This window comes from Nyctereutes procyonoides, unplaced genomic scaffold (assembly GCF_905146905.1).
Source record: "Nyctereutes procyonoides isolate TBG_1078 unplaced genomic scaffold, NYPRO_anot_genome, whole genome shotgun sequence".
In the NCBI taxonomy this organism is placed as follows: Eukaryota; Metazoa; Chordata; class Mammalia; order Carnivora; family Canidae; genus Nyctereutes; species Nyctereutes procyonoides.
The window spans coordinates 65,733,894-65,760,811 of record NW_026575049.1 but is presented as its reverse complement, the minus strand read 5'-3'; the positions used below and the strand labels follow the sequence as shown (position 1 = coordinate 65,760,811).

General features: G+C 37.7%; 1 protein-coding gene across 1 annotated transcript in view; it reads right to left on the bottom strand.

The window, feature by feature from the left end:
- Positions 1 to 1,343: 1,343 nt before the first annotated feature.
- ACTR2 (actin related protein 2) overlaps positions 1,344 to 26,918 on the bottom strand; it is a 36,358-nt gene continuing 10,783 nt past the window's right edge. Inside the window, exons 3-9 of the mRNA XM_055328673.1 lie at positions 24,186 to 24,401; positions 20,188 to 20,260; positions 15,893 to 16,029; positions 13,361 to 13,510; positions 11,120 to 11,265; positions 6,956 to 7,088; positions 1,344 to 4,030 (exon numbers count right to left, since the gene is read on the bottom strand). Coding sequence (XP_055184648.1) covers positions 3,860 to 4,030; positions 6,956 to 7,088; positions 11,120 to 11,265; positions 13,361 to 13,510; positions 15,893 to 16,029; positions 20,188 to 20,260; positions 24,186 to 24,401 — 1,026 coding nt within the window. The 3' untranslated portion in view covers positions 1,344 to 3,859. The remainder of the gene's footprint in view (positions 4,031 to 6,955; positions 7,089 to 11,119; positions 11,266 to 13,360; positions 13,511 to 15,892; positions 16,030 to 20,187; positions 20,261 to 24,185; positions 24,402 to 26,918) is intronic.

Sequence of the window (26,918 nt, the reverse complement as noted above, 5' to 3'; positions counted from 1 at the left end):
AAGATTACTTGCAATACAGTGGTTAAAGCCAGTAATTTGGCCCTTCCAGAGTATTCAAGCTTTTAATAGGTCAAGGAATTTGAGCTGGAGGAAAAGAGGGACCCTACACATACTCCAGGTACTGTGGGTAGTTGGGTCCATTAGTCCAAGATCAGATTATGTGTTAAATATTGAGCTAAAATCAATCCGTGAGCTTCTGGTTCACTTTTGTTGGGTACCGTTCTTTGATGCTTCTACAATTAGCACATTTCCACACTCAACTGTGCAGCGCTCAAAGTTTATGGGTGAAGGGAAAAAATGAGGAGCACTGCAACATTCGTTCCATCACCGAGGAGCAGCGCCCGGTATCTTCTTCCTCTGTGGCATATGGACACAGTGGTCATGTTATTCTGGCAACCAGGAAGAGGCTGCGGAAGACGTGGAGGCAAACCCCAGGAAGTCCTGGGGGAACGTGGCCATGAAGGGAGAGATGATGAGATTCAAGCACACAAGTTAATGAAGACTAAACGAAAATCCTATCACCTACTCCTCAGCGCCTATCCTCAAAGTAGGAAAGCAAGGAGAGGTCAGTAGAACAAAGGGGCACGTTACATAGAAGGTCTGTCTGGTGTTCCTAATCCTACAACAGCCATTGTAAGTCTTGCAGGAAATAAAACTGTCCGCGTGAAGGAAAAATTACAGCTGTGGCTGTAATTTCCTCTGGTATCCAGTTTCTGTTTTCCTTACGTATTTAAAATCATACCGGAAAAAAAGAGGGATTTTTTTTTAATTTTTTTTTTTTTTTTAATTTATGATAGTCACACACACACAGAGATAGAGAGAGGCAGAGACATAGGCTGAGGGAGAAGCAGGCTCCATGCACCGGAAGCCCGACATGGGCTTCTTCCCATCGATCCAGGGTCTCCAGGATCGCGCCCTGGGCCAAAGGCAGGTGCTAAACCGCTGAATTACCCAGGGATCCCAGGATTTTTTCTTTTAAAAGAACAACACGGAACTGGAACTGAACCTCGCCTGACAACTAGTGTGAAGTTGTCAATCCAATTTGCATTAGCAAAAATGAAAATATGAATAAAAATAAAATGAGGGCAGCTCAGGTGGCTCAGCAGTTTAGTGCTGCCTTCCACCGGGGTGTGATTCCTGGAGACCTGGGATCGAGTCCCACGTCGGGCTCCCTGCATGGAGCCTGCTTCTCCCTCTGCCTGTGTCTTGGCCTCTCTCTCTCTGTGTGTCTCTCATGAATAAATAAATAAAATCTTTAAAAAATAAAAATAAAATGAAAAATGAAATAAAAATAAAATTAAATAAAGAGAAAAATGATAGGCAAAACCAACACAAAATTCAAATTTACTTTCAAAAATCTGATTTTATTTTCTGAATCAAAAAGAAGTGCATTCACGTTAAATGTAGAATGTTTACTGTCCACTGATCTCTCAAAATGCTTTCCAGATATTAACAACAGTGCTTAGAACTGTGTAAAAAGTCAACATCCAATACCACGTTTTAAAGAAAAAAGTTTAAATGTAGGACTTATCTCTAAGAAACCCTTCTCAAAGGTCAAGGCATTGGCAATTCCAATTTAAAAATAATTTTAATCATTATTGGAAATTTAAGTGACAATGGTTTCCAAGAGCTAAATAAACATCAGATCTTTTTTAAAACAGAAAAAAATTTTAATTTCTGAGGGACTCCCGACCTGACAACTTCAATTAAACATAGTATTTCCACTACCCCCCAGATTACTAAATGCATTATTTTGCCTTGGAATAGGAAAATTAGAAAATGGAAATTTTAAAATTATACTATATATTTATATATATAAATACACCATTTTAACTGTCATGTTTGCTAGCAGAATTATGAAAGTAAAACCAAATTCTATATTCAAGGGATAAATGATCTTTCATTGTTCTAAGAGTCCATCCTAGTCCTTGTTGTTTTCTACCCTCATATATTAAAATCATGACCAAAGGCTAAGAGTTAATCCATTTACCTTAAATGAACAGCTGGGTAGCTACTGTCCTACATTTGTGTCCTTTAGCCCAGGACTCAAAGGCTGGGGGATTTAGAAGAACATGATTTAGGAACACTTTAGAATTCCAAAATGACTGACATCCATGTCCCTCCACTCTGGTACACGTTATTCATAGGCTATTCATGTGTACTGAAGCATGGCCAGCATGCAAACTTCTTTTACTTGTTTCAAATTGAGGTAAAACAGACAAAAATATTTAATATTAACAGAAGCTGCATAATTAAAACTAACCTGCTTTTGCTTATTTCATATAAATTGATTTTTAAGTTTGCTCACAAAAAAAGACTCTAAAGCCAATAACCTAATTTCAGTCACCTAAAAATTGAGCTGCTTTGCTCAAAGCCATTATTAGTAAAGAGTATTTTGAAATGAAGAAAAACATTTTTTCCCCAGAATCTGCATCTTGTCCTTAGCGTGATACAATTTATTACTTTATTTTTCAAATTTAGAAAGAATTCAAGTCTGAGTACTATTTGATGTTTTCTCAGTAACAAAGCAATACCGACGGGATTCATAAATATGATTTTTCTGACAGACGGGAAAGTCTGCTAACATTTAAGAAATATCAACAACTCTTCTTTCAAGTGTAAGGTGGCTGAGATTTACTAGTTATGATTACTTTTTCAGTACAAATACAAATTTAAATCTTGATTTTTTTTTTGCCAATGTTTTAAGTAGTCAAATTTTACTCCACTTTCAGGTTTCAAATTAAAATAATAATAAAAAACTAATGAAAATTACCCAACTGGCAACAAGTCCCATATTTTAATGTTATTTTTAACCCAACAATTATAACCTACTGCCAGTAATTATTGTAATTATTTATATGTATCTACTTATTAAATAAGCACTGGTCAGTTATATAAAAGAGTAACTGCAAGAATGGTACTTGGCACTGGATTACCTTAATGCTTCTAGTATAAAAAGAAGCACTATTAAGCACTTTTTAAATCTGTAATTTGAATTTCCAAGAGCATTTTTAAATTGTTAATTTTCCACTGATAGATTCTAGGGAGTCTACTCCCAAATAATATGGTTGATTTAAAAACAAAACAAATAAATCCCTAAGCCACATGGTAATGTAATGGAATATTACACTTGCTTTTTATATCATGGAAGCAGTTCCAGGCAGACCAAAAGTAGAAGAAAACCTGCCAGATCAAAGTACTGCAAATAAATTTCATCTTAGATATCTCCGAGCAGAAAAGCTCAAAAATCAAAAAGTCAAAATCAAAAGACCACTCCCTGCCCCCACGCAAAAAACCCACCCCAAACACTTTAATTCTGAGCCTAACATTTCCCTAAAATGTTAATTCCAGAAGCTTTAAGGTACTTCAACTGTGCAGTAACTGTTGAAAGCACCACACCAGAGGAAATGCTGTAAAGGGGTCAACAGCTGCCCGCCCATGCCTTACCACCCCCACCCCAATAATATGTAAAAAGCTCCTGCAAAGTTTTTTCTTATGCTAATGAAGGCATACCACCTAGTGTGCTAAAGACTAAAACTAGCAACATTAGAGCAGTAATGTGAAAATAGGAAGCCGACAGCAATGATCTAAATGCCTACTTAGAAGAAACAAAGCAGCAGACAGGACCCTTTGCCCTCTCATTGTGTTTGTAGGGAAGTGGTTGAATTAAACAGATTTACCCACATTAACAAAAATTTAACAAAGCTTCCCCAAGACACCAGAATAAAACCTGACCTTTCCAGTCAAAGGGCACAGAGAGGACTCTTCCATGTCCTGGAGTTGAATGAGTTCAAAGATTGGCAATAAAGGAAAAAAGAAAGCATTTAGGGGTGTGATGCGAACAAGCTCTGGAGTTAGTTTATCGAACAGTCACACCAAGTTTCTCCAGCACACGAACACCCTTTTCTTGGTATTCTTGTCGGGTCATCCAGAAGTTGTCTTTGTCTTTCATGATATCTGCTAGAACTGCACCACCCAGGAACACCATATGCTTTCTGCGCGGTGGGTCTTCGATGCGGATCTTAAATTTCTAAAGGGGAAAAACAAGATCATAATATGTCACAAGTGCATAAAGCTTTCTGCTTTATGAAAATGATTTTTTCATATATTCTCCTGCTGAATTCTCACAAGTCCTGTGACATAAGTAGGATGGCACAATTCCGTATCTGAGGCAGTGACATTTTTTGTATATTGCCCAAAGCTCACAGCTAGGAGATCACACACATCCATCCCAGTGTGCTCAGAACAGCCCTCATTTATACCCGTTGCCCCAAAACTATTAACAACACCCCCGTCACTCTCAAAAGTGTCTTGATTTGACCAAGAGATTTCTACAATCAGCCTACTGAGAGCCCAAGTACCAGAGTCCTGATTGTGGCAGGTTTTCCAATCTCCTGGTGACGACCACATGAGCAAATCACTTAGCCAGATGTCAAGAGTTTGGGGAAGAGGACTTCCACGGTTTCTTCAAGGTCTAATGCCTCTAAATCATAGAGGAAGGGGTCCCATGTAACAGTAAGACTGAAATTCCTTTCTTATAAGCAAAGCTCACTTTATATTGTCTCAAATTCAAATGAAATGTTCTCAAAATAAACAAGACCAAATACGGTCAAGTAAACCACAGGGATGCTGGAAAAATTGAACACAGCAACCAAAATTAAAGACAAGTGGGACAAGTTTTACACTCTGTAGCCACTCTTGATTATGTAACCACATAAAGACATACCTCAACCTTGCATGCGCGTGTGCTCTCTCCACCACTTCCTGGTGTTGTCCTTAGTGACTTGGTCTTTCTCTCCCTCTTAAACTCATGTGGCCCAACACCAAATACCGACTACTTCACAGCTGCCCCCAGCAACCGAATACGACACGTCTTCGTTTAACTGCATCACTTCTGTCACTTGAGCCCCTCAGTGCAGCTCAGCAACTCCATGACACGTTTCTTCTCTCTTCTACTCACAACCATTCCATACCTCCTCCACTTCATAAACCTCCACCATCTCCCCCCTCCCTCCGAGCCTAACTCAGCCTTCTACAATCTTTCTTCCTCCCTCCAGCAACAATCTACTAACCACACCAGACTCAGCGATCCTTTTTAAAACAAGTCAGACCCTATCACTTCCCTGCTCAAAATCCTTCCCAGGCTTTCTATCTCATTAGGAGTGAAGCTAAAGCCTTCACTGTGGCTGAACAAGCCTTGCCTCCAACCACCTTTCTGAGTTCACTCCCAAGCCTCCTTGGGCTCACTCCTTCCCCTCTGGCCATGCCTGCACATTCCCAACAGCCCTTGCCGTTCCTGCCTGGAAGAGTCTTTGCACCAAGGGTTACGAGGCTCACCGCTCACTCTATTTAGGTCTCTGCTCAGAACCAATCCCTCAGAGCCCGGCCCTGATCACACTATAGAAAGATGCGTACCACCTCCCCAGTCACTAGAGCTTTCTAGCCCCTGACCTTACTTCACTTTTCTTCACCGTGCCTTTTACTACGGACACACTAGCGGAATCCGAGTGGGGATCTGGTTTCTATTTACTACTGTTTTGCTTGTTTGAGCACCTAGACAAGTGTTTGGCACCCAGAAGCAGTTCAAGAAATAATCACCTGAGACTAATTTTAAACTCTATGCATAACTCAAAAATAGACAAATAAGCAAAATACTTAAACAAGGCTCCTTTTGAGACTTTTAGTTTGTTCAATGCATGTGAATCCACATTCAATTTTCACAATCTGAGTCACAGTTGAAAGATATGACATTAGTATCTCTGATATATACAGTCCCCTGTAATATGTAATCTCATTATCTACAACAGCAGATCAAAGTTGCTAGGACAAAGCTCAGCGATTAACTCAGAATTAAATGCCTCCCAGCTGAGTGCATAGTATCTACAGTATACTTCACACACTCCAGCGTTTGTAGGAAAAAAAAAAATCAATCCCAAATAACCATCAACTATTATATACTAGTTCATACGTTATTTTTTATTCTATACATTGACAAGTACCAATTAACACCTGTTTCAGGAGCTAAGATAGCTGATGGGGATTCAAAATATTTGATATATGATGTTTTACAATCTGATTAGGGAAATAAGACATATGCAAGAAACAGTCAGAAAAAAATAACCTAAAATCAGAAAAATGAGACAGTCCAAGAGTAACAATGAAGGCTGATTACATATCCTAAAAGTAAGTTAAAAATCACCCCAAAACATCAAAGAAGCATTTCTCTCTCCATAGTACAGCAGTCCCCACTTATCTGTGGCTTTGCTTTCTGTGGTTTCAGTTACCCATGGTCTGGAAGCAGATGATCTCTTTCTGACATATCACTACATCAAAAGGCCTGCATAACGCACGTCACCTCATCATGTAGGCATGTTATCCTCTCACATCATCACAAGAGTACAGTACAGTAAGATATTTTGAGAGAGAGACTTTTGTATAACTTTTATTCTCCTATATTGTTAGAACTGTCCTATTTTATTGTTATTGTTAATCTCTTACTGGGTCTAATTTATATATTACTTATCATAGGTGTTCTTGTATAGGAAAAAACATAGCAATGTGGGATTCAGTATTATCTGTGGTTTCAGGCATCCACTGGAGGCCTTCAAACCTGTCCCCCACAGCAAAGGGTCTGGGGGAGGGACTTGTCTCGGCAGGTTCTTTCTGCATTTAGAGGCAGCTGACTCCAGGCTATTACAGATGAACCGGAACATTTGGCCCCGGACCTCACTGCCTCGGGCCACTGAATACAGAGCTGACCAGGCCGTACCACCGTTCTCAAACAGAGCTTACCTCCAGTCACTGACTTCTCCCTAGCTCTTCACGCCTGCACGGGACTGCATTAATAATTTGTTTAGGAAGACTTCTTGCTCCCTCTGGTGGCTGTCAAGATTCACAAGCTACTTTACAGGGTTTTCAAAGTATATTAACAGTTGCATTATTGATCTGTACTTACGGAAAGTTTTTCCACATCTCCCTTTAAAACTCGTTCTAGGTAAAGCTGTTTAAGTTCTCGTTCCAACCGTGATGGCAGCCCAGGGTACATAGTAGATCCTCCAGAGAGCACGATGTGCTTATAGAATTCAGATCTGGAAGGACATAAAAGGTACTCGTTTGGGGTTTCAGATGAGGAAAACAGTCTTTCAGTTTCTTTTATATCTGTCGGCCTCAGGGGGATTGCTGGGAGAATTAAATAAAACTCAACATGGAAGTTGTGGGGCTGAATGTTTGCTATTCACACTGCCATTAGATAACCAACCCTCTGTACATGTGAAATACTGTAATTTTAATGAAATGACTTCTAAAGCATATGACATACTTTCTTGCAAATATAACTGAGCCTTTATTAAAAAAGATTTTATTTCTTGAGAGAGTAAGTGAGCGCCGGGGGGCGGGGAGGAGTCAGAGGAGAGGGACAAGCAGACTCTGCACTAAGCATGAAGCCTGACTCCAAGCTCAATCTCACAACTCTTGAGATCACAACCTGAGCCGAAATCAAGGGTCGGATGCCCAACTGACTAAGCCACCCAGGTGCTCCAGTAATTGAGCATTCAATAATAACCATAGTTTACATTATAAACTTCCACTATTTGGAATGTCTTATCACAGTGCTTCCCCGGAGCCACCGTGATGTGGTTGTTACTATAATTAATCATTTTCTACTATGATTTCAGTTCTTGCTTTTCAATTTTTCCATTTGCCTTTTGTTCTTTTGCTTTGGAACTGCCTGCTGTTATTTTAGGTGAGACTGAGGTGTTTGCTTACTATAGCAGTCCTCTCTTTCTCCCTTAAATACGCTAATGGTTATGATACCAGATAATAAAATCTAAAGTAACTGCATATGTAGTAAAAGTAACATAACTGAGTGAGGGTCTGAGGAGCTATTCTCATAGAAAAGTTCAGGAGCCAAGTCACATCTATTTTAGCCTCACTCAAACTGGCTTCCAATGGCTCAGGCTATTACAAACCCAGCTTATAGAAGAGCGGTTTTTATATTTACTTGCAGAAGTATGCACATGAGTGTAGCATTTGCAGCTGAGATATGGCTACACATGGTATGTGCCCACCGGCATTTACATGGACACCTTGAACATGCAGAACACACAAAAGTTGAGCTGTGCTACTTCTCAGTGCTAACTCTATCGTAAGGGTACTGAACCTGACTCCAGTGCTTTGGGAATAACAAAACTTGAATCACCGCTGATAGGCATACACTTTCAAATGCAATTTTACTATTAACGATCATTAAATCAAGGGATGAAAGTAACTACATAATCCCTACTGTGAAAATTTACTTCCTACCAGAAGTTTAGAGTTTTGGATCATCTTCCATTAAATTTATTGCTTGTTATAAGACAACTGTTATTTTTATTACTTTCTATTATTATTCTCTTCAGTCATTGCACAAAAATTAGTTTGGTGTTTATTTAATTCAGGGTTAACCAGACACGTAAGCAAACACTTGCCTTTTACAAAATGCTTCTGAGTAAATTCCTCCTATAACCTGAGTGTATAAAAGAAAGGCTTTTCAACTAGGACTCAAACCCTGGGTGCAATAAAAGGTTATAAGCTTATTTAATACTGAGTAAATACAAATTTTTGTATAGCCAAAAAACACTGTAAGCAAGAGACAAATGGAATTAGGACATATATTCTGCAATAGATATCACAGAGCTATTAATATAAATATAAAAATAACTTTTTTTTAAAGTTATTTCCTTTATTTATTTATTTTTTTAAAGATTTTATTTATTTATTCATGATAGTCACACACAGAAAGAGAAGCAGAGACACAGGCAGAGGGAGAAGCAGGCTCCATGCACTGGGAGCCCAACGTGGGATTCGATCCCGGGTCTCCAGGATCGCGTCCCGGGCCAAAGGCAGGCGCCAAACCGCTGCGCCACCCAGGGATCCCTAAAAGAAGAACTTTTAAAAACGGAGAGGGAGAATTGCAAAAATTCTACAGAAGCAGCAGCCAAAGCCATGAACAGATAATCCACCAGAAAAAGATAAGACCAGCCCTAAACATAGAAAAATACGTTCACCTTCACTTTTAAGTAAAATACAAATTCAATCTACATTGAGACATCACATCAGTCTCGTGACTGGCATAAAAGTTAAAAAGCTGCCAAACCATGACCAGCTGTGGAGACACAGGTGCCCTCATCTATTTCGGTAGGAAAGAGGAGGGTCCCACTTGCCACAGAGGGCGCTGAGCAGTAACAAAACTACGTGCATTTATTTATCCTTTGACCTAACAATTCCCTCTCTCAAAATTTTTTAGAATATACACACCCACCAGTACAAAAATGTGTGCACAAGGTTATTAACTCCAACATTGTGTGCAAAATACTGGAATCTACCTAAAGAACCAAGATTCACTGAACAGACCATGATATGTATACACTGGAAAAAAGGAGGATGACCCCTAGGAAATGGTACAGGACTGTTTAGGATGTATTAAGTCAAAGAAGTAAAGTGCAAAAAAGCATTTATACTATGCTACCTTTTGTGTAAGAATACATACACTCAGAAAGGATAAGCCTGAAACTAATGAGACCAGTTACCTACAGGAGAGAGGACTAGGGTGGAGAACAAGGGGTGGGGACAGTCCTATTTCCAAGGATCCTTTTTATATAGTTCCAACTATACATATGGTAATGTTTCATCCACAAAATTATAGATAAGCCAGGACTATCCTGAGCCACAAAACAATGTGCTCAAAGAGATAACAGCATGTCAAAGAACACAGAGGTATGTTTGAAGGGGCTCTCACTGGCCAAATCAGGAAGAATTTGAGCATCAAAATAAAGACAGTAATAAATTATAATCACCGGACAAAGTCATGAGTCCATGATGATAACAAACAAAACAAGGAAAAGCACCTCCTCATGCTGGAATGCCAATTAATAAATATAGAAGGAATGATGGAATTAGAAAATCACCTTTAATAAAAAAGGATTTAGGCAAGAATCATCAACAGACACTAAAAGGGGTGGTGGGCAGAGTTTGATGAGGAATAGGAGATCAACACAGTCTCAAAGAATTTTCCTACAAAAAGGAGAATTATAGACCAATATCCCGGATGAACATGGATGCAAAAATTCTCAACAAGATACTAGCCAATAGGATACACAATACATTAAGAAAATTATTCACCATGACCAAGTAGGATTTATCCCCGGGATGCAAGGCTGGTTCAACACTCGTAAAACAATCAATGTGATTCATCACATCAGCAAGAGAAGAATTTTCCTACAAATTACTTATAAACTAAGGAAAAATACAAAAACTAAACAGGAAGCTTCATTAAGAGCTTACTACTACTAATATCACCAACAAAGAACAACAGATCTCATCTGTGGATGGGAGACCCTGATAAGCACATACCACCTAAGTAGTATTCCAGCCCCAAATGCGTAACCTGAATCTACTCATGAGAAAATATTCAAACTCAAGTTGAGAAAAATTCTCTAAAATAACTGGCCTGTGGTCTAAAAAGATGTCACTGTCATAAACAGATAAAAGGTAACTAAGAGACATGACAACTATATACACTGTGTGATCGTAGACTTGATAATCGCCTGAGGGAAAGAACAACTGTATAAAGGACATTACTGGGACAGAAGATGAAACTGTAAAGTGGATGGCAGCTAACAGTAGATCAGTAATCAATCTCCTGAGCTCAGTAACCGCACTGTGGCTGTAAAAGAATACAATACCTCTCTTCTCAGGAAATACAAAGCAAGTACTGAGGAGTAAAGAGGACTTACTTATGTGTTCGACGTACTCTCAAAAGGCTCAAGAAAAATGAGAGAGGGAGAATGACAGAAGAAACATGCACAACATCAAACTTAGAATGTGACACTGGGTAGAGGGTATACATGAGTTCTCTATATCATTCTTGAAATTTTTCCTTAAGTTTTGAACTATTAAAAAAAAAAGTTTAAGGTGGTTTCTGAGACTCAATGATATATACTCCACATCCAGTGCCACCCTCAAAACATTCTTTTGCCTTATGTGTTCAAAAACATGAGTGAGGTAATGGACAACTTGGTCATTGTAACTGCACACACTCCATCTACTGACAAATAACTTTGAAACTATCATTATGATGTACCTGGTATCAATGTCAGCTGCCTGGATTGTGTTAAAAAGCAATTCAGCAACACCTACTCCCTCAACATTGATCAAGTGAGGCTGAAATAAAGCTTCTGGTGCTTCAAATCTCTCTCCCCCAACTTTGATAATGCGGCCATCTGGGAGCTAGGAACCAAGAATAACAGGTATTAGTCAGCAAAACATTAAAAAATTTCCCAGTGTTCTTTAGAATACTAGTACTTCAAGCACATCTGTTCTATAACCAAAATCACTTATCAACAACATATTTCTTCTAAAATCAGTCTTTCAAAAAGAAAAAAGTAAAAATAAAATACAGTTAGATAGTTATTATCATGCTGTTCTGTTTTTAAAAATGCAGAACATGCCAACATGCCATGCTCCAACACATCAGGAATTTCTTGGAAAAATCACCAATGCATGGACATGTTATGTTCCATTGCTATGTGCAGTTGAGCATAAAAAGGAAGCAATAAACTTGTGCATTTGGAATACTGCTGGTGTCAATGCTGCTTGTCTATTTTAACATATTTGTGATTTATTTTTACCATGTAGCAGAGCATAGACACATTCAGTTAAAAACTTTAAAGAATTTACCAAATAATTACACTGTGAAACTTTACTCTTTTGCCACCATCAGTTTCATCAGTCTACTCTTATTTGTTGTGCAGCTGACCCAAAAACACAAGTTTGAACTGCATGGGGCTACTGACACACAGTTCTTTTTCAATAAATTGAGTACTGTAAATATACTTTCTCTTCCTTATGATTTTCTTAACATTTTCTTTTCTACCTTACTTTATTGTAAGAACATGGTATATAATGTATATACAAAATATGTGTTAGTCAACTGTTCATGTTATTGGCAAGGCAATAACAGGAGGCCATTAGTGGTTAAGTTTTGAGGGAGTCAAAAGTTATACACTGCATAGGGGAATGGCGCCCTGTGCTGTTCAAGGGTCAACTGTATATTTTGTAATCCACCTCAAATTCTTTGAGAAAGGAGGGGAGAAATTAAATAAAACATGTTTGACATTTGTAGTTCCCTCATCTTTTTTCTCATACCATATTCTTCCAAATAAGTCATGTAGATGAAAAATTATAAATCTAGAGGTACTATCAAAAAAGCTTTAGTTTTAAATTTTATTTATCTTATTTTACTTATTTATTCATGAGAGACACACACACAGAGGCAGAGACATAGGCAGAGGGAGATGCAGGCTCCCCAACGCAGCACTCGATCCCAGGACTCCAGGATCATGCCCTGAGCCAAAGTCAGATGCTCAACCACAGAGCCACCCAGGCGTCCTTCAAAAAAGCTTTAGAAAAGAATCGCCAGGGCAAATCTGGAGATCATTAAGTTGCTTGTCAATTCTCTGGATCAGTATTGCTTAAAAATAAGACAATGTTATTTATAAAAATTGTTATTCTTAAAATGACTATTTCAAACATGTGATCTGCAGAGCCTACATGAATCAAATGGTTGAAGGATACTTGCTTTTACTGCCTATTACTTGATTTCGTTTTAGTAATAACTAGATCAAATATGAGATATGGAAGTACTTTAAACCCAGATGACAATTAAGATAACAAGAAGTTAAAAATTCAGGTAGAATCAACTCCCCTAGTATAACCAGGGGTCTGAGTTCTGAGTCTTCCCAGTTACACTTTCAAGTTAATGTCTGTTTTGAACATCTCATTAAGAAAATACAGTCAGGAAAAGACTGCCACCTGCTGAGTTATTGGAGCAATGCTACAGGATGAGCACTTGCCAAAGTGTGCTTCATACAACACGAGTGTCATGAAATGCTGGAATCCTGTAGTCTAATAAGGCTGAGAAACAGGCAGTATGCCATATTCTCACAGGCACACACATACTAGCACAACAAAGATTCTGAGAAATTCTTCAGTAAAGTGGAACCGACTCCCAAACTTACCGGACAATGTAAACACATGTTGAAAAATGCTACTAGAATCTCAAAATAACATCTCTTATATCTAATTATGTCTTAAGGTAGAAAAGCAAGTTATGGTTCTTGCCGTATTTCACATTATGTCATGTCTAAAATAACTAAATCAAAGAATCTTATTGTAGAAAGACATTAAAGGTCACACATATACACATACCATAACAACCCAAAAACAAAAATACTGATTCTAAGAAAACCTACATAAGCACACACCAATGATCACGGTCCTCCATTTTAAACCCACATATATATTAAATACTGGAAATACTTACTGTATAAGATTCAACTAATACTGTGGTTTCTAAGGCCAGCTTCTGCTCTTGCTCAATATTATACCCCACATAACACAATTTTTCTTTAATCATGCGAACTGTTTCAAAGTCAGCAGAATGGTTGAAGGCATATCCTCGTAAAAGCAGCAGCTGATACAAAAAACAGTAAATTCACAATTATTCTGTGAGTTCTACTCTGGCAAAAGCTATCATGGCTCACGAAATAGCTCATGCCCATAACAAATGGACAGTGAATCCTTAGGTCTTACGGAATGTTTCAGAAATAGAAGTAGTACTTTCCATAGAAGGATTTGTATTTCGCTTGTATAGAGAGTGAAAGAATGAACAGTTCATGAATAATAAATGGGTAAAACAAGCTAAAAAAACTAAGCTAGTTTTTAAAAATTACTGCTTGAGTTCTAATGTTTAGATGGTTTTGATAATCAAAAGTCTACGTATTAATAAATAGTTTAGTACCAGACTCCTGTAATCTGCCATTTGCTCAATTAATGCCATACTCATGAAATACCCCTAGGTCTTAGAAAGTTTTATCCCTAACTTCTAATATTATATCTGACAATATTTATATTAGCAAGAGCATTTGCTAATCAAATACACAATGAGAATTCAAGTAGCTAAAAACAAAACAAAAAAACCAAGAAAAGCCATAATATGCATCATGAATAAATTGGACTTTTCACATAAAAACTTTAAAAATTAATCCCCTAATCTCTGTGAGAAAATCCTTGGAAATTCCTCAAACAGAATTTTGGCTTGGAATGAGAATATTATAGTTTTCATTAACTTAATCTCATTACTTAAATGAGATGAAAGGAACTCGATGTCAAGGTGAAGACTTAATACAAACCCATTTTACTGCACAGACATCACCCAAGAAGAGTTTCTCAACAGGAGCACCAATGATACATTGTGGACCTTAATGACTCTCTGTTGTGGGGGCTGCCCATTCACTGTAAGATGTTTGGTAGCATTCCCACACAGCTGGAGAAACCAAAACATGTCTCTCTCTAGACATTGCAAAATGTCCCTGGGGGACAGCATCACCCCTGGTGGAGAGCCACTGACCTGGGGTATAACCACTAGTTATACTAACCAGTCTAAACTTAAAAAAAAAAAAAAAATATTCATGCCTCTAAATGACAGCCTTATATGCTTTCTCAGGCAATATTTTATTATTTATAAGATTTTATTTATTCACGAGAGACAGAGAGGCAGAGACAGAGGGAGGAGAAGCAGGCTTCATGCAGAGAGCCCGACGTGGGACTCAATTCCGGAATTTTGGGATCATGCTCTGAGCCAAAGGCAAATGCTCAATCACTGAGCGACCTAGGCATCCCATTTAAGCAATATTTTAAATAAAATTATACTAATTATATTTAGAACTAAACTTTAATATGTAGTAAACACTAAAAACTGGATATATTCCATGAAAACTACTAAATATTGAAGTCTGGTACAACTGGGCCCGATTGTTTAAAGATTTGAGAGAGATCTTGCACATCTGTGCCAGTAGGGCAGAGGCAGAGAATCTCAAGCAGACTCCCTACCCAGTGCAGAGCCTGATGTGGGGCTTGACACTGGGCTCAGTCTCATAACCCTCAGATCATGACCTGAGCTAAAACCAAGAGTCAGGTGCTTAACTGACTGAGCCACCCAGGTGCTCTAACTGGGCCCTGTTTTTAATCAAGCATCATTAACTTACTATCATTGTTTTTCTGGGGAAAGACAAGAAAAGGGAATCCAATCAAGATTATGGTTTTAACACATGGTTTTTGTTTTCTTAAAGATTTTATTTATTTGAGAGAGAGCGCGCATGCGTGCGCAAGCGGGGGGATGAGGGGGGACAGAAGGAGGACAAGCAGACTCCCTGCTGAGCAGGGACTCTGACAATGTGCGGCTCAATCCCAGGACCATGAGATCATGACCTGAGTCCAAGGCAGACACTTAAAAGACTGAGCCATCCAGGTGCCCCTCAAAGAAAGGTTTTATGGCAGAAAAGGCTGCCTCTCTTGTTCAAGAAGTTTTAAGGTCTCTTCTTAGTCCCCAGTCCTCAGGAGTAGCAAACATAATTACGTAATGATGTATTCTATTATGATTACTATACCTGAGAGCATGTGTGTAAATCTTACACGGGTTTTTATATGAATAATGGGGTAAATGGGTCATTTCCTCTGTGGTACAGAAGATTTGCTATGATCCTGATAGGATACATTCAAATATGTTAAGTCAGTAAAAACCAAATTACAAAAGCCAATTTCCTTCTTTCTTTCTTCTTCTTTTTTAAAAAATATTTTATTTACTTATGTGACACTGAGAGAAAGAGGGCGGGGGAGAAAGCAAGCACAAGCAGGGTAAAAGGCAGAGGGAGAAGGCTCCCTGCTGAGTAGGGACATTGCAAGGCTCGATCCCTGGACCCCGGGATCATGACCTGAGCCGGAGGCAGACACTTAACTGACTGAACCACCCAGGTGCCTCTAAAAGCAAATTTCTGTGATACCTTCTTCTGCTTACCTTGATAAGATATCTGGTAATATCCCTTCCAGCAATATCCAGTCTCCTGGTAAGGTGAGGGAGAGAAAAGCCTTCATACACTGGACATATGTGAGTTACACCATCTCCAGAGTCCACCACTACTCCAGTCAATAAACCTGTGTGAGAACCAGGAGGTTTTAAATAAAAAGCCAAATCAGAAAAATCAGAGCAAGCAAATTTCAAAAATTAGTATAGAAGCCAAACTAGAAACTTCACCAACCAGAATGGTCTAGAAGTCAGCATTTATTATTTGTTATTTTGCAATTTACTTCTAACATCTAGACACTAAAGTGGGTGTTCTCTCACACACGTCTCTTGTGAGACTTTTAGTCTAACCACGCGCTACCCCAGGAGATGGGAAGAAACAGATTCTGAAACCTATACTGAAAAACACGTTCTTAAAGCTCAGTATAATTCGCTTATTTTTCTTTCCAATTTAATCTTGATCCCTGAATTCCCTGAAGTGAAATTTTCTTTTAATTTTATTTTTTTAAAAAAGATTTTATTTATTCATGAGAGAGAGAGAGACAAAGGCAGATGGAGAAGCAGGCTCCACGCAGGGAGCCCGACGTGGGACTTGATCCCAGGTCTCCAGGATCACGCCCTGGGCCGAAGGTGGAGCTAAATCGCTGAGCCACCTGGGGATCCCCCTCTCATTTTATTTTATTTATTTTATTTTTTTATTATTTTATTTTATTTATTTTATTTTATTTAGATTTTATTTATTTATTCATGAGACACACACAGAGAGAGAGGCAGAGACATAGTCAGAGGGAGAAGCAGGCTCCATGCAAGAAGCCCGACGTGGGACTCGATCCCGGGACTCCAGGATCACGCTCTGCACCAAAGGCAGGCGCTAAACCGTTGAGCCACCCAGGGAATTCCCCCCTTTTTTTAATTAAAAATTTTTTTTAATTTATTTGACAGAGAGAGAACACAAGTAGGGGAGGGGCAGGCTGAGGCAGAGGGAGAAGCAGGTCCCCCCAGGGAGCGGAGAGCCCCATGCCAGGCTGGATCTCAGGACGTTGGGATCATGACCTGAGCTGCAGGCAGATGCTTAACCAACAGGGCCACCCAGGTGCCCCTGAAGTGAAACTTTCTAAAGCATCACAGTAACTTTTATGAAAACCATTGTGAGATATAAATACTACACGAATTGATAGTGAACTTGTTGAAATAATGTACTTATTATTTTTGTTTTATAATATATTCCAAACTCTGTTTTGGAAAAATTCCTATTGATACTAGATAGCTGGACACTTGAGAACCATTAATCTTGGTTAGCCAAAGGATCACTTCAATTATTCACCAGAAACAGAAAGACAATGTCAGTTGAACCTTACACTAAAAGAACAGCAAAGAAGCTGCCTTGTTTCCCATACATATATTTAAAATAAAAGTGACTGCAAATGTTACCATCTGCATTAGGGTTAATTCAGGAAAAAAACAAAAACAAAAACCTTTTTCTGACTCAAATTTTCTAATAGTTAATAGGCTAATTTTTTTGTTTCTAACAACAACAACAAAAAAACCAAAAAACTTTTTTTAATCTTATAATATGCAATGTTTACAACTTTCTTCACTTGATCTTGGCCAAAAGGCCAAGAAGCGATTTTTCTTACCCGTTATTTTATCATTTTCACATCCCTGAATAGGCTCTCTCCCTTTATTTTTATTTTTACTTATTAATGATTGATAGAGAGAGAGAGAGAGAGATGCAGAGACACAGGCAGAGGGAGAAGCAGGCTCCCTGCGACGTGGACTTGATCCCAGGTCTCCAGGATCAGGCCCTGGGCCGAAGGCGGTGCTAAACCACTGAGCCACCAGGGCTGCCCCGCTCTCTCCCTTTCTTAATACAAACTTGAATGCACTATAATATTTACTCATGATTCATTCATCTTTGATACATTCATTCAATCCATCTCCTTTTGAAGCTGGTATGTCTTGATTGATGATTTTCTTTCATAAAAGGCTTCATAAAAGCATCTACTGCCTTTTATTGCTGCATTCCTCTCGAAAAGAAACATTTCAGTGTAAAAAGAGGAATCCACATCATTAATTCAAAAATACTCCCAGTAACATTAACTAAAGAAGGGATTTACATTTCATTTTCCAAACAGACCTTCTCATCCAACTTCACCTTATTTTCGCCTACTCCCATAGGTCACAGATTAGCCCTCCCCTGTACAAATCTGACCCATTTCCAGTGGCACACCATTTTGCCACTGGAGTACCTATTCTCTCCACTTCAATTCCTATGGATTCTTGAAGGTTGAGTTTGTACCTGTTCATTTTCACCTTTCCTGACAACTCTAACCTCCAGATTCCCTAACTCCAGTTTTTCCCTTCAATCCTATCTGTAGCATGCAGTCAAACATAGCTTCCTAACTCACAACGTTACTTCCCTTATTCACAACCCTTCTATGGCTCCAAATATCTTCTTCCTATTGTTGTTTAGCACTAACCACCTCACTTAGTAGAATGTACTGTGGCTCAGAGTTCTTTAGGTCATTACTAGACTATCATTTCTCAAAATTAAGGATTCAACAGCTGAACAAAAAAATGGCTAAATATCAGTAATTAAGAGAGGGTATCTTCTCATTGGACAGAAATACATGAATACTGCTAGAAAAATCTGTTAAGGTCAGTTTTATTCAAATACAATTCAAACAAAAATTCACTTCAGCAGAACTGTCCCATCCTCACCACCTAAACAAAACTATTATCACCAGTTTAGATTCAAATTTTTTAGTTATGTTTTTTTCAAAGTATTTTCTAGAATAATTTCTAAAATTTATTTTTCTAAAAATGAAATAAAATTGCCTTGGTGCAGGCACACTCCTTGTAAAGTAACAAGTGATTTTTAATTCCTCTTTAAAGGAAAATTACTCACAGCTGGAATATAATCATCTTAAGGTCAAGAAGAGACCACATCTAGCTTACTTACTACTATGTCCTCTGCACTAAACACAGTGCAAGGTACATTCCACTTGGTGAATGAATAAAAGCTTCTTTAAAAATTTAATTCCTCCAAGAATTTTCTAAGTGTCTATAGGTAGTACTGAAGACAGTTTAATAAGCCAACATGTATTTTTCCAAGGTGATTTTTTTTTTCCTTACTAATTCATGTTTAGAATTAGATGGGTCACCACAATATCAAAGCAAGTCTTCTAAGGACTATGTCATACACACTAATTACTAAGGCTGAAGACTTAGCTCAGGTGTCACCTCCTTCAGAAATCTTCTCTGACATGCTGAGTGAAATTATCTGTTTCTGTATCTTTTTCCCTATTAGACTCTAAATTCTTTGGGGGTATCTTCACATTTCAAGTGCCTAACAGACATGTGGCACATATCTGAGAGCCCCATAAATTCTCTATTAAGACTAGTAGAATATAAAGAACTCTCCCACACAGCCAATTTTTTTTTTTTTTTTAAATTCATGAGTGACACAGAGAGAGGCAGAGACAGGCAGAGGCAGAAGCAGGCTCCCTGCAAGGACCCCAATGCAGGACTCGATCCCAGGACCCCAGGATCATGACCTGAGCCAAAGGTACACGCTCAATCACTGAGCTACCCAGGTGCCCCCACACACAGCCAATTTTTATTCTCAATAGTAAGGGAGGCAGTTACTAATGGCAGCACCAAGAAAACATAAGTTAGGAAGGCACTTCCAACTGTGTACCTTCTCCTCTACTGTGTATACGACAAGCAAGACTTTATGCTAACTTTTTTGGATCTCTAATGTATTTTTTTTTAGCTCTGCCAATTCTAAGGACAAATTCCATATTCACTCCTTACTGCATGAAAAATATTTACAAATAGTCTAAAAGAGGGAACCTCCTACTTTTTAAAAATTGAGAAGTTTTCTTTTTACCTTAAGTCTTCTTTAAGGAAGGAAATAAAAATATGTATGATATTTTATTTGACAAAGTTTAGAAATTATGAAAATATTTAAATACTTGAAAATATTTATTTATTTTTAAGATTTTATTTATCTATTCATGAGAGAGGCAGAGACATAGACAGAGGGAGAAGCAGGCTCCATGCAGGGAGCCTGATGGCGGGACTGGATCCCAGGACTCCAGGATCACGCCCTGGGCCGAAGGCAGACACTCAACCACCAAGCCACCCAGGTGCCCGGAAAAAAATTTAAATAAATATATAAATACCGTGCTTTTCTGGGATTTATAACTTACTGAAAAATCAAATTCCTCTGACATAAAGTGTACTTAATGTCTGCTGAGTTATTTTAAAAGTCAAGTTTCACCTACCTTGAGCATACAAAGTCAGAACTGCCTGGATAGCTACATACACACCAGAAAACTGGTAAGTTTCAAACATTACCTGAAAATGCAAAAGGAAAGAAAGAAATGCTGGAATTTAGAAGTTACATAATAAATACTTTTATGCTTTCTTGACATCACAGAGTAGATTAGTTAAAACAGAATCAAAAGGGACCTAAAGGAGTCCTCCATTCTCCTCAGCTGTCACAGAGCTCCAATGCGGGGAACAGAATTTTGGATATATACTGAGTCCTCAAGTATTTCATAAGTACTATATAGCAAAGTTTTTTTTTTTGATTACTTATTTATTCATGAGAGACAGAGAGAGGCAGAGACACAGGCAGAGGGAGGGAGAAACAGGCTCCCTGCTGGGAGCCCGATGTGGGACTCGATCCAGGGACCCAGGATCACGACCGGAGTCAAAGACAGACGCTCAATCACTGAGCCACACAGGTGCCCCCAAAGGAAAGATTTCTGAGTGTCTTAGTTAATGGCTAATTGGAGTGGAAAAAAGATTTCTGCATTTGAACAAGCCTTTCTTTAATGATGTCCCTTAATAAAAATATCTTTAATTTAAGGGCAAACTATAGAACTTGCTTAACTGCTGACCCTCCCCCAACCCCTTTGCTCCAACCTGGGCCAAACCTGGAGCTCTACCACCAGCAGTTAAAAAAGAAGAAAAAGAAAAAAAAGGGAAGAAAGAAGAAAGAAGAAGAAGAAAGTAGTAAACCATCAGGGCAGAAGACAAAAATAAATGCAGTAATTCCTGAATGCTGGCAGATATAGAAACTGCCTAGCTGTTACACCCACTCTCCCAGCTTGAGCCCCAGTTGTGGCAGCTATGGCACCACTCTCAGCTGAACCACACCAAACGGAGGAGTCTCCTTGTGCTCTCTGGTCACAACCATGCTCATTCTCTGTAGTCTAGGTGGGCTGGGAACATTCTGTAGGACTTTTTCTATCATCTACAGTGAGTACTACTTGACTGGCAGTGCTGCCCACCACTCTGAAAATCTAGATACCTAGACATTTTATAACTGATCACAATGAGAATCACAAAGGGCTTAAATGTTATAACTCTGAAACATATATTCATCACTTAAGCAACTAGATATTCTAACCAGTATTCTATTCCATCATCCCTCATTCTCCCTCCACAGGGAAGAAAACCGAAGAGTGGAAGATGAATTTGCGTTTGTCATCTTGAAAGTCCATCAGAATTTGGTTTTATTTGTAAGATAACTAGAAAGTATTTGTAGTACTAAATCAACTTTCTGGATGAGATTAAAGTAGGGCATTATCAGTCACAGCCAAATTTGCACCCCCAAGTAAAAAGAATATTAATATAAGGCGAGACCAATTCTTGTCATTTTAGGGGCGGGGAAATATAAATAAATAAATAAATATACACACACACATACAACTAGCTAGCAGAAGAGGCATCCAGGTATCATGTCATCTCCCTAACTCTTCATCTGAAAGGAAACTTGGTTCATTCCAACACTGAACTGCTTTCCTGAAGAAGTTTCCATGTGTAGGAGGAACCTTTTGATTTAATGCAAAAATACCTCTCCTGATTTTACAATGCACTGTTAAAAATAAAATACCAATTACAAATAACTACTTATTCATCACAAAGTACTAGTACTTATAAATCACTTAGAATAAATTGCAACTAAAATATGAACTAATACAGTATAGGCTATCTTTCACAGTTCTAGGGGTGATTAGGGAGGAAAAAAAGTAATAAGATATAAGCCATTAAGAATTACATGGATTCTGTGAATAACCCCAGGTTCTTACAATTTTAAAACACTTAATATAAAACTTGAGTTTAATCCAGAATTTAAAAATATTGTCTAGCAACAATCTCTTCTAAAATCCTTCCAAAATTTCCAACACCTAAAAATGGTCATAAAAATAAAACAATATTAACATTAAGTTCTATCTGCAAAGCCACTAAAACAGATTTTAACAAAAAAAAAATTACAAATTTTTACTTCATATATAACCAAAGACACATAGTATCTACCTCATATAAAACAAAACAATGAAAGACAACCTTGAGAAGCTACTTATCTACACTATGAAGAATGCAGACTACTTCTTGCTCTCTGTACCTGCTTCCCAAAGAGCCCTTCCAATCTCCTGTTGCTAACTCCCACCTCCCTGGTCCTTAGCCTTCTCACTACTATCTGCTCCCACTTCCCTGGTGAACTGATTATCTATATCCTGAGGATTCCCAAGTTGCTATCTGTAGTAGCCTCAGGCTTTTCTCCTGAACTTGATCTTTTATATTTTATAGGTCTCTCTGCTATTGGAAAACAAGAGCGATCCTATGAAAACTTAGGTAAAGCTGAAATATTGTAAATCCAAAGAAGCAATTACAATTTATATGGAAAAATGCTGTGAGTGTTCCCAACACCAAAAATAACCTCCTTAGGCTTTTCTGATACTCTAGGGAAAATCTTGCTAATGGATGCAGAAAACAAAACGAGATAAAGCACAGATGCTCACAGACACAGTTCAAAGCTATGGTGCCCTGATGCTGAGTGTAGGTCCGGGGAAGGAGAGGAGCTTGGCGGGGCCACTCCCGCTGTGCAGGGTGTACGCTGCCTCTATAGGCTCGCTGCAAAACAAGTGCTGATGCAATTTTCACTTCCCCCTCCTTTCTCATATAAGTGAAAATCCTCTTCGAATTTCTTTTTTTTTTTTTTAAAGATTTTTATTTATTTATTTATTCATGAGAGACACAGAGAGAGGGAGAGAAGCAGAGACACAGGCAGAGGGAGAAGCAGGCTCCACGCAAGGAGTCTGACATGGGATTTGATCCTGGGACTCCAGGATCATGCCCTGGGCCAGAAGACAGGCACTAAACCCCTGAGCCACCTAGGGATCCCCTCTTCGAATTTCTTTCAGTTAGTGAAAAAACAGGTACTAATGTAGGTCTTTGGTAAAAGTGGAGTGGCATAACATGAACTTTTGAAAAGGGGAGGGTACCTCTATCTCTGACATTTTTGATTGATGTCTAATGAAGGCTGACCAAAACTGAACTCCCGATCCATTCCCCTCAAATCCTGGTCTACTTATCTCAGTCTTTTCCCATCTCAGTTAATGGTAACATCATCCTCCACATGCCCAAGCCAAAACCTTTGGGTCATCTCTGACTCTCCCTCTGTTACACATATTTAATGCATTAGAAAATGCTTTGGCCCTACCTTTAAAATAGATCCACAGTCTGGCCACTTCTCATTACTTCTGCTGCTATTACACCTAATCCTAACTATCATTTTCTGCCTCGATAAGTGAAAATCTTCAAATATGGTCTACGCAAAACACAGCAGCCACAGAAATCTAAATTGGAGCATGTCCCTTCTGTGTGACATGGTTCATTTCACTTGGAGTAAAAGAATAATTCTAAGGGCCTGAAAGGCCCTAGATGATCCTGTCCTATTATTTCTCTGGCCTCATCCCCTGTTGCTTTCCCATACTGGCTTCCTTGCGGACTCTAATATACCAGGCTTGTTCCCATTTTAAGACCTTCACATTGGCTACTTCCTTTGTCTGGAATGCTTTTACCCCATATATCCTGGCAGATTCCCTTACTCTTTGTTTAAACACCTTCTCTCAGAAGCCTACTCTCGAACTCTATGAAAAATGTAACCCCCACCTCCCTTAACCTGCTCTTCCCCCCCCCTTTATCATCTATATTCTTCTAAGGAACCATTCAATTAACTCACTTTTTGGGTGGCAGGGGTGGGGTGGCATAGAGGGGTGGCTGTCACCTGTCAGAATGTAAGTTCCATGGCAGTAGGATTTTATTTTGTTTACTGATATATCCTACTTAGAAATAATGACTAGTTAATAGGATCTGGGGGGGGGGGGGACCAATTATTTTCATTGCCTTTATCCTTAATAACAATGGTAAAAGAATCTTTGCTTTAACACCATATCACAGAAGCACATATATACATTTAAAAACTTACCTCTACAATCTTCTCTCTGTTTTTGGTTGGGTTCATGGGAGGTTCTGTGAGTAAGATTTTACAATTTCTGGTATCTATGTTAAGTTTCTCTGGTCCAAATGTATAGTCCCACAGGTGTTTCATGTCATCCCAATTTCGCACTATGCCATTTTCCATAGGGTAGTTAACTTCTAACATTGAGCGTAATTCGCTTGCCTCGTCACCAACCATAAGATCCTATAAAAGTATAATATCAAGGCTTTAGGCCAAATTTTTGCATAAAATATCTTTAGAAAATTACATTTCCATGATATTTTTGGAAAACTTGGGGATAATTTAATTTTAATTTTTCTGGCACTTTCAGATAAAGTTCTTCATTCCACAAGTTTAAAAAATCTTTTCTTTCAAGAACAATGCCTTGGAAAGTTTAATCATGAATAATAAATTTTTATGTACAACGTGGTTTAAATCAATAAATGGACCTTACCTTTAATACATATGTTTCCAAAAGAAGAGCATTAGCACAAATAAACCCCACATTTTCATATTTTGGAGGGTTTTGTATGAGGTTTCATCTGTTTCTTTTGCTCAAATGTTCAAAAAATAAGGCCTGTGATATGTGAAATAGCACATCAGGGAAAAAAAACTTGTAGAAAAATGCTCAATGCATGCAGCACACGTCTTTGTACTAAATATCAAAATGGTAAGTGTAAATGATACGTTTTAATGTACTATAAAGCATAATGAAAGAAGTTAAAAATAAAATGATTCTTTATTATATTGTAATAATGCAAATATGCACCACGCAACTTACAAATTTCACAAATTTCTACCTGCACATGCCTCAGAACTGAAATTAAGTTTCTATATATGTCTCATCAAGATCAATGGAAATTTGTAGAGATACCAAAAATTAAGACATAGGGAAACAATTTTTAAAAATTATCTCATGAGCAACATTTCCAACCTTAAAGTATAATACTGAAAAACTATGCTAGCACACAAGAAGCAGAGTACTCACAAGTCTTGTCTCCAAGGAGAGCCAGAGCATACTTAAGATGACCCACATTTGAAAAGTCAAATTTTGTATGTATAATACGTCTAATGACGTTGTAGAATTTATTTTAAAAATCAGCTTGTCAAGATAAATAATCCTGATTTCTACATACACTGATAAATTCAACTTAAAAAAGCTATCAGAAACAGCTACTGTTTGCTACAATACCATAAGTTTAAAACATGAGGAAATGAAATGCTAAAATTAACATAAAATGTCTCAAAATGAGGTTTAAATATATATGAGTTTAAAACTTTAAAAAATGACAATTTAAAAAAAGATCAGAGGTAAACCAGAGTGAGAGCTCAAAAAAAAAAAAAAAAAAGATGTCTGGAAAATCCACTGAAAGCAACAAAAAGGAAAAACAAAGTTAAAGCAGATGCTAAAAATGTTCACTAAAATTTCTCTGTTGCAACTAATTTCTTATAAAGTAATATTAGCATAACTTAAATACTCAAATTTCTTAAATATTAACTGTTTAAAATCATCTGATAGGAAAATGGAAAATTAAAAATCTGCATCTGTGAATTCTAGTCAATGACATGCATATGGTAAATTACTTTAGAAGTATGTTGCTACTTTGAATATATCGAGAGGCTGATGGAGGGATGAATAAATAAAATGTGATATGTCAGCAGAGTGAATATTAATGTCAGAATCTAAGTGATGGATATACAGGTTTCACTGTAAAATTCGTACAACTTTGCTATACATTCTAACCACTTAATAAAATGTTAGGGTGGAATCTATACCTACAAGAACATATGTTACTTTTAACCATTAACAAATATAATACACAATTTTGTTACTTACTTTCCTCTAGAATGTATCATTCTATTAGATGGCTTATATAATCAATACACATTCACAACTATAGTTCATCAAATTTAGAATAAGTCTGATTTGATTTCATCAGAATATTTACTTTTATTTCCATGCAAGAATAGAGCTTTACATGTCTGACCCAATACGAACTCAAAATAAAAGCCTCATCTACCTACTTCTAAAACAGATACCCTAAAGGATTAACTGAAAGAAACATCTGGCATTGAATATTTTACCATTCCTCTGAAAAAAAAAGGGCAGTTAAAATGGAAAAAGGTGTTAACCTACAAAATTAGTGCAAATAATTTAGAGTAACTCAAACACCTAATTCAAAAATTTATCCATATCTAAAATTTTAATTAAAAAATCATTAAAACATATAATCTTCCCTAGAACATTTCAACTTCAAGAAATACAAATGCCAAGAGCATGTAACTTGCCCTCATACCTCAGAACCTTAGATTTTTACCACCCACTTACTTCATCCCTGAACTTCAAGCCTAAACTACCACCTGTTACCTGAAAGAATGAGAAATCACAGAAACTGTCTGAGATGCTGTTTCAAAGGCATTTATATTTTACGAAAAGCAGGCAGTATAGATTATATTTGCCAAGAATTATTTTGAACAATGACACCTCAAATTGGAAAACAGAGTGAACACACTTTAAAACCACAATTAAATCCCTAGAAGGAAATTCCATTAAAAAAGTTTATTAAAGCCTACACGGTTCTCTATAAATGTACTCTTAATCTCTTTAAGATTTTACACTAATGCATGATCTTTTATTTAGAATATAGGAATTTCCATTTAAATGTTTTCATTTATCCAAATGAAAACTCCAAAAAGATACTGTTACTAGTTAAAATATAA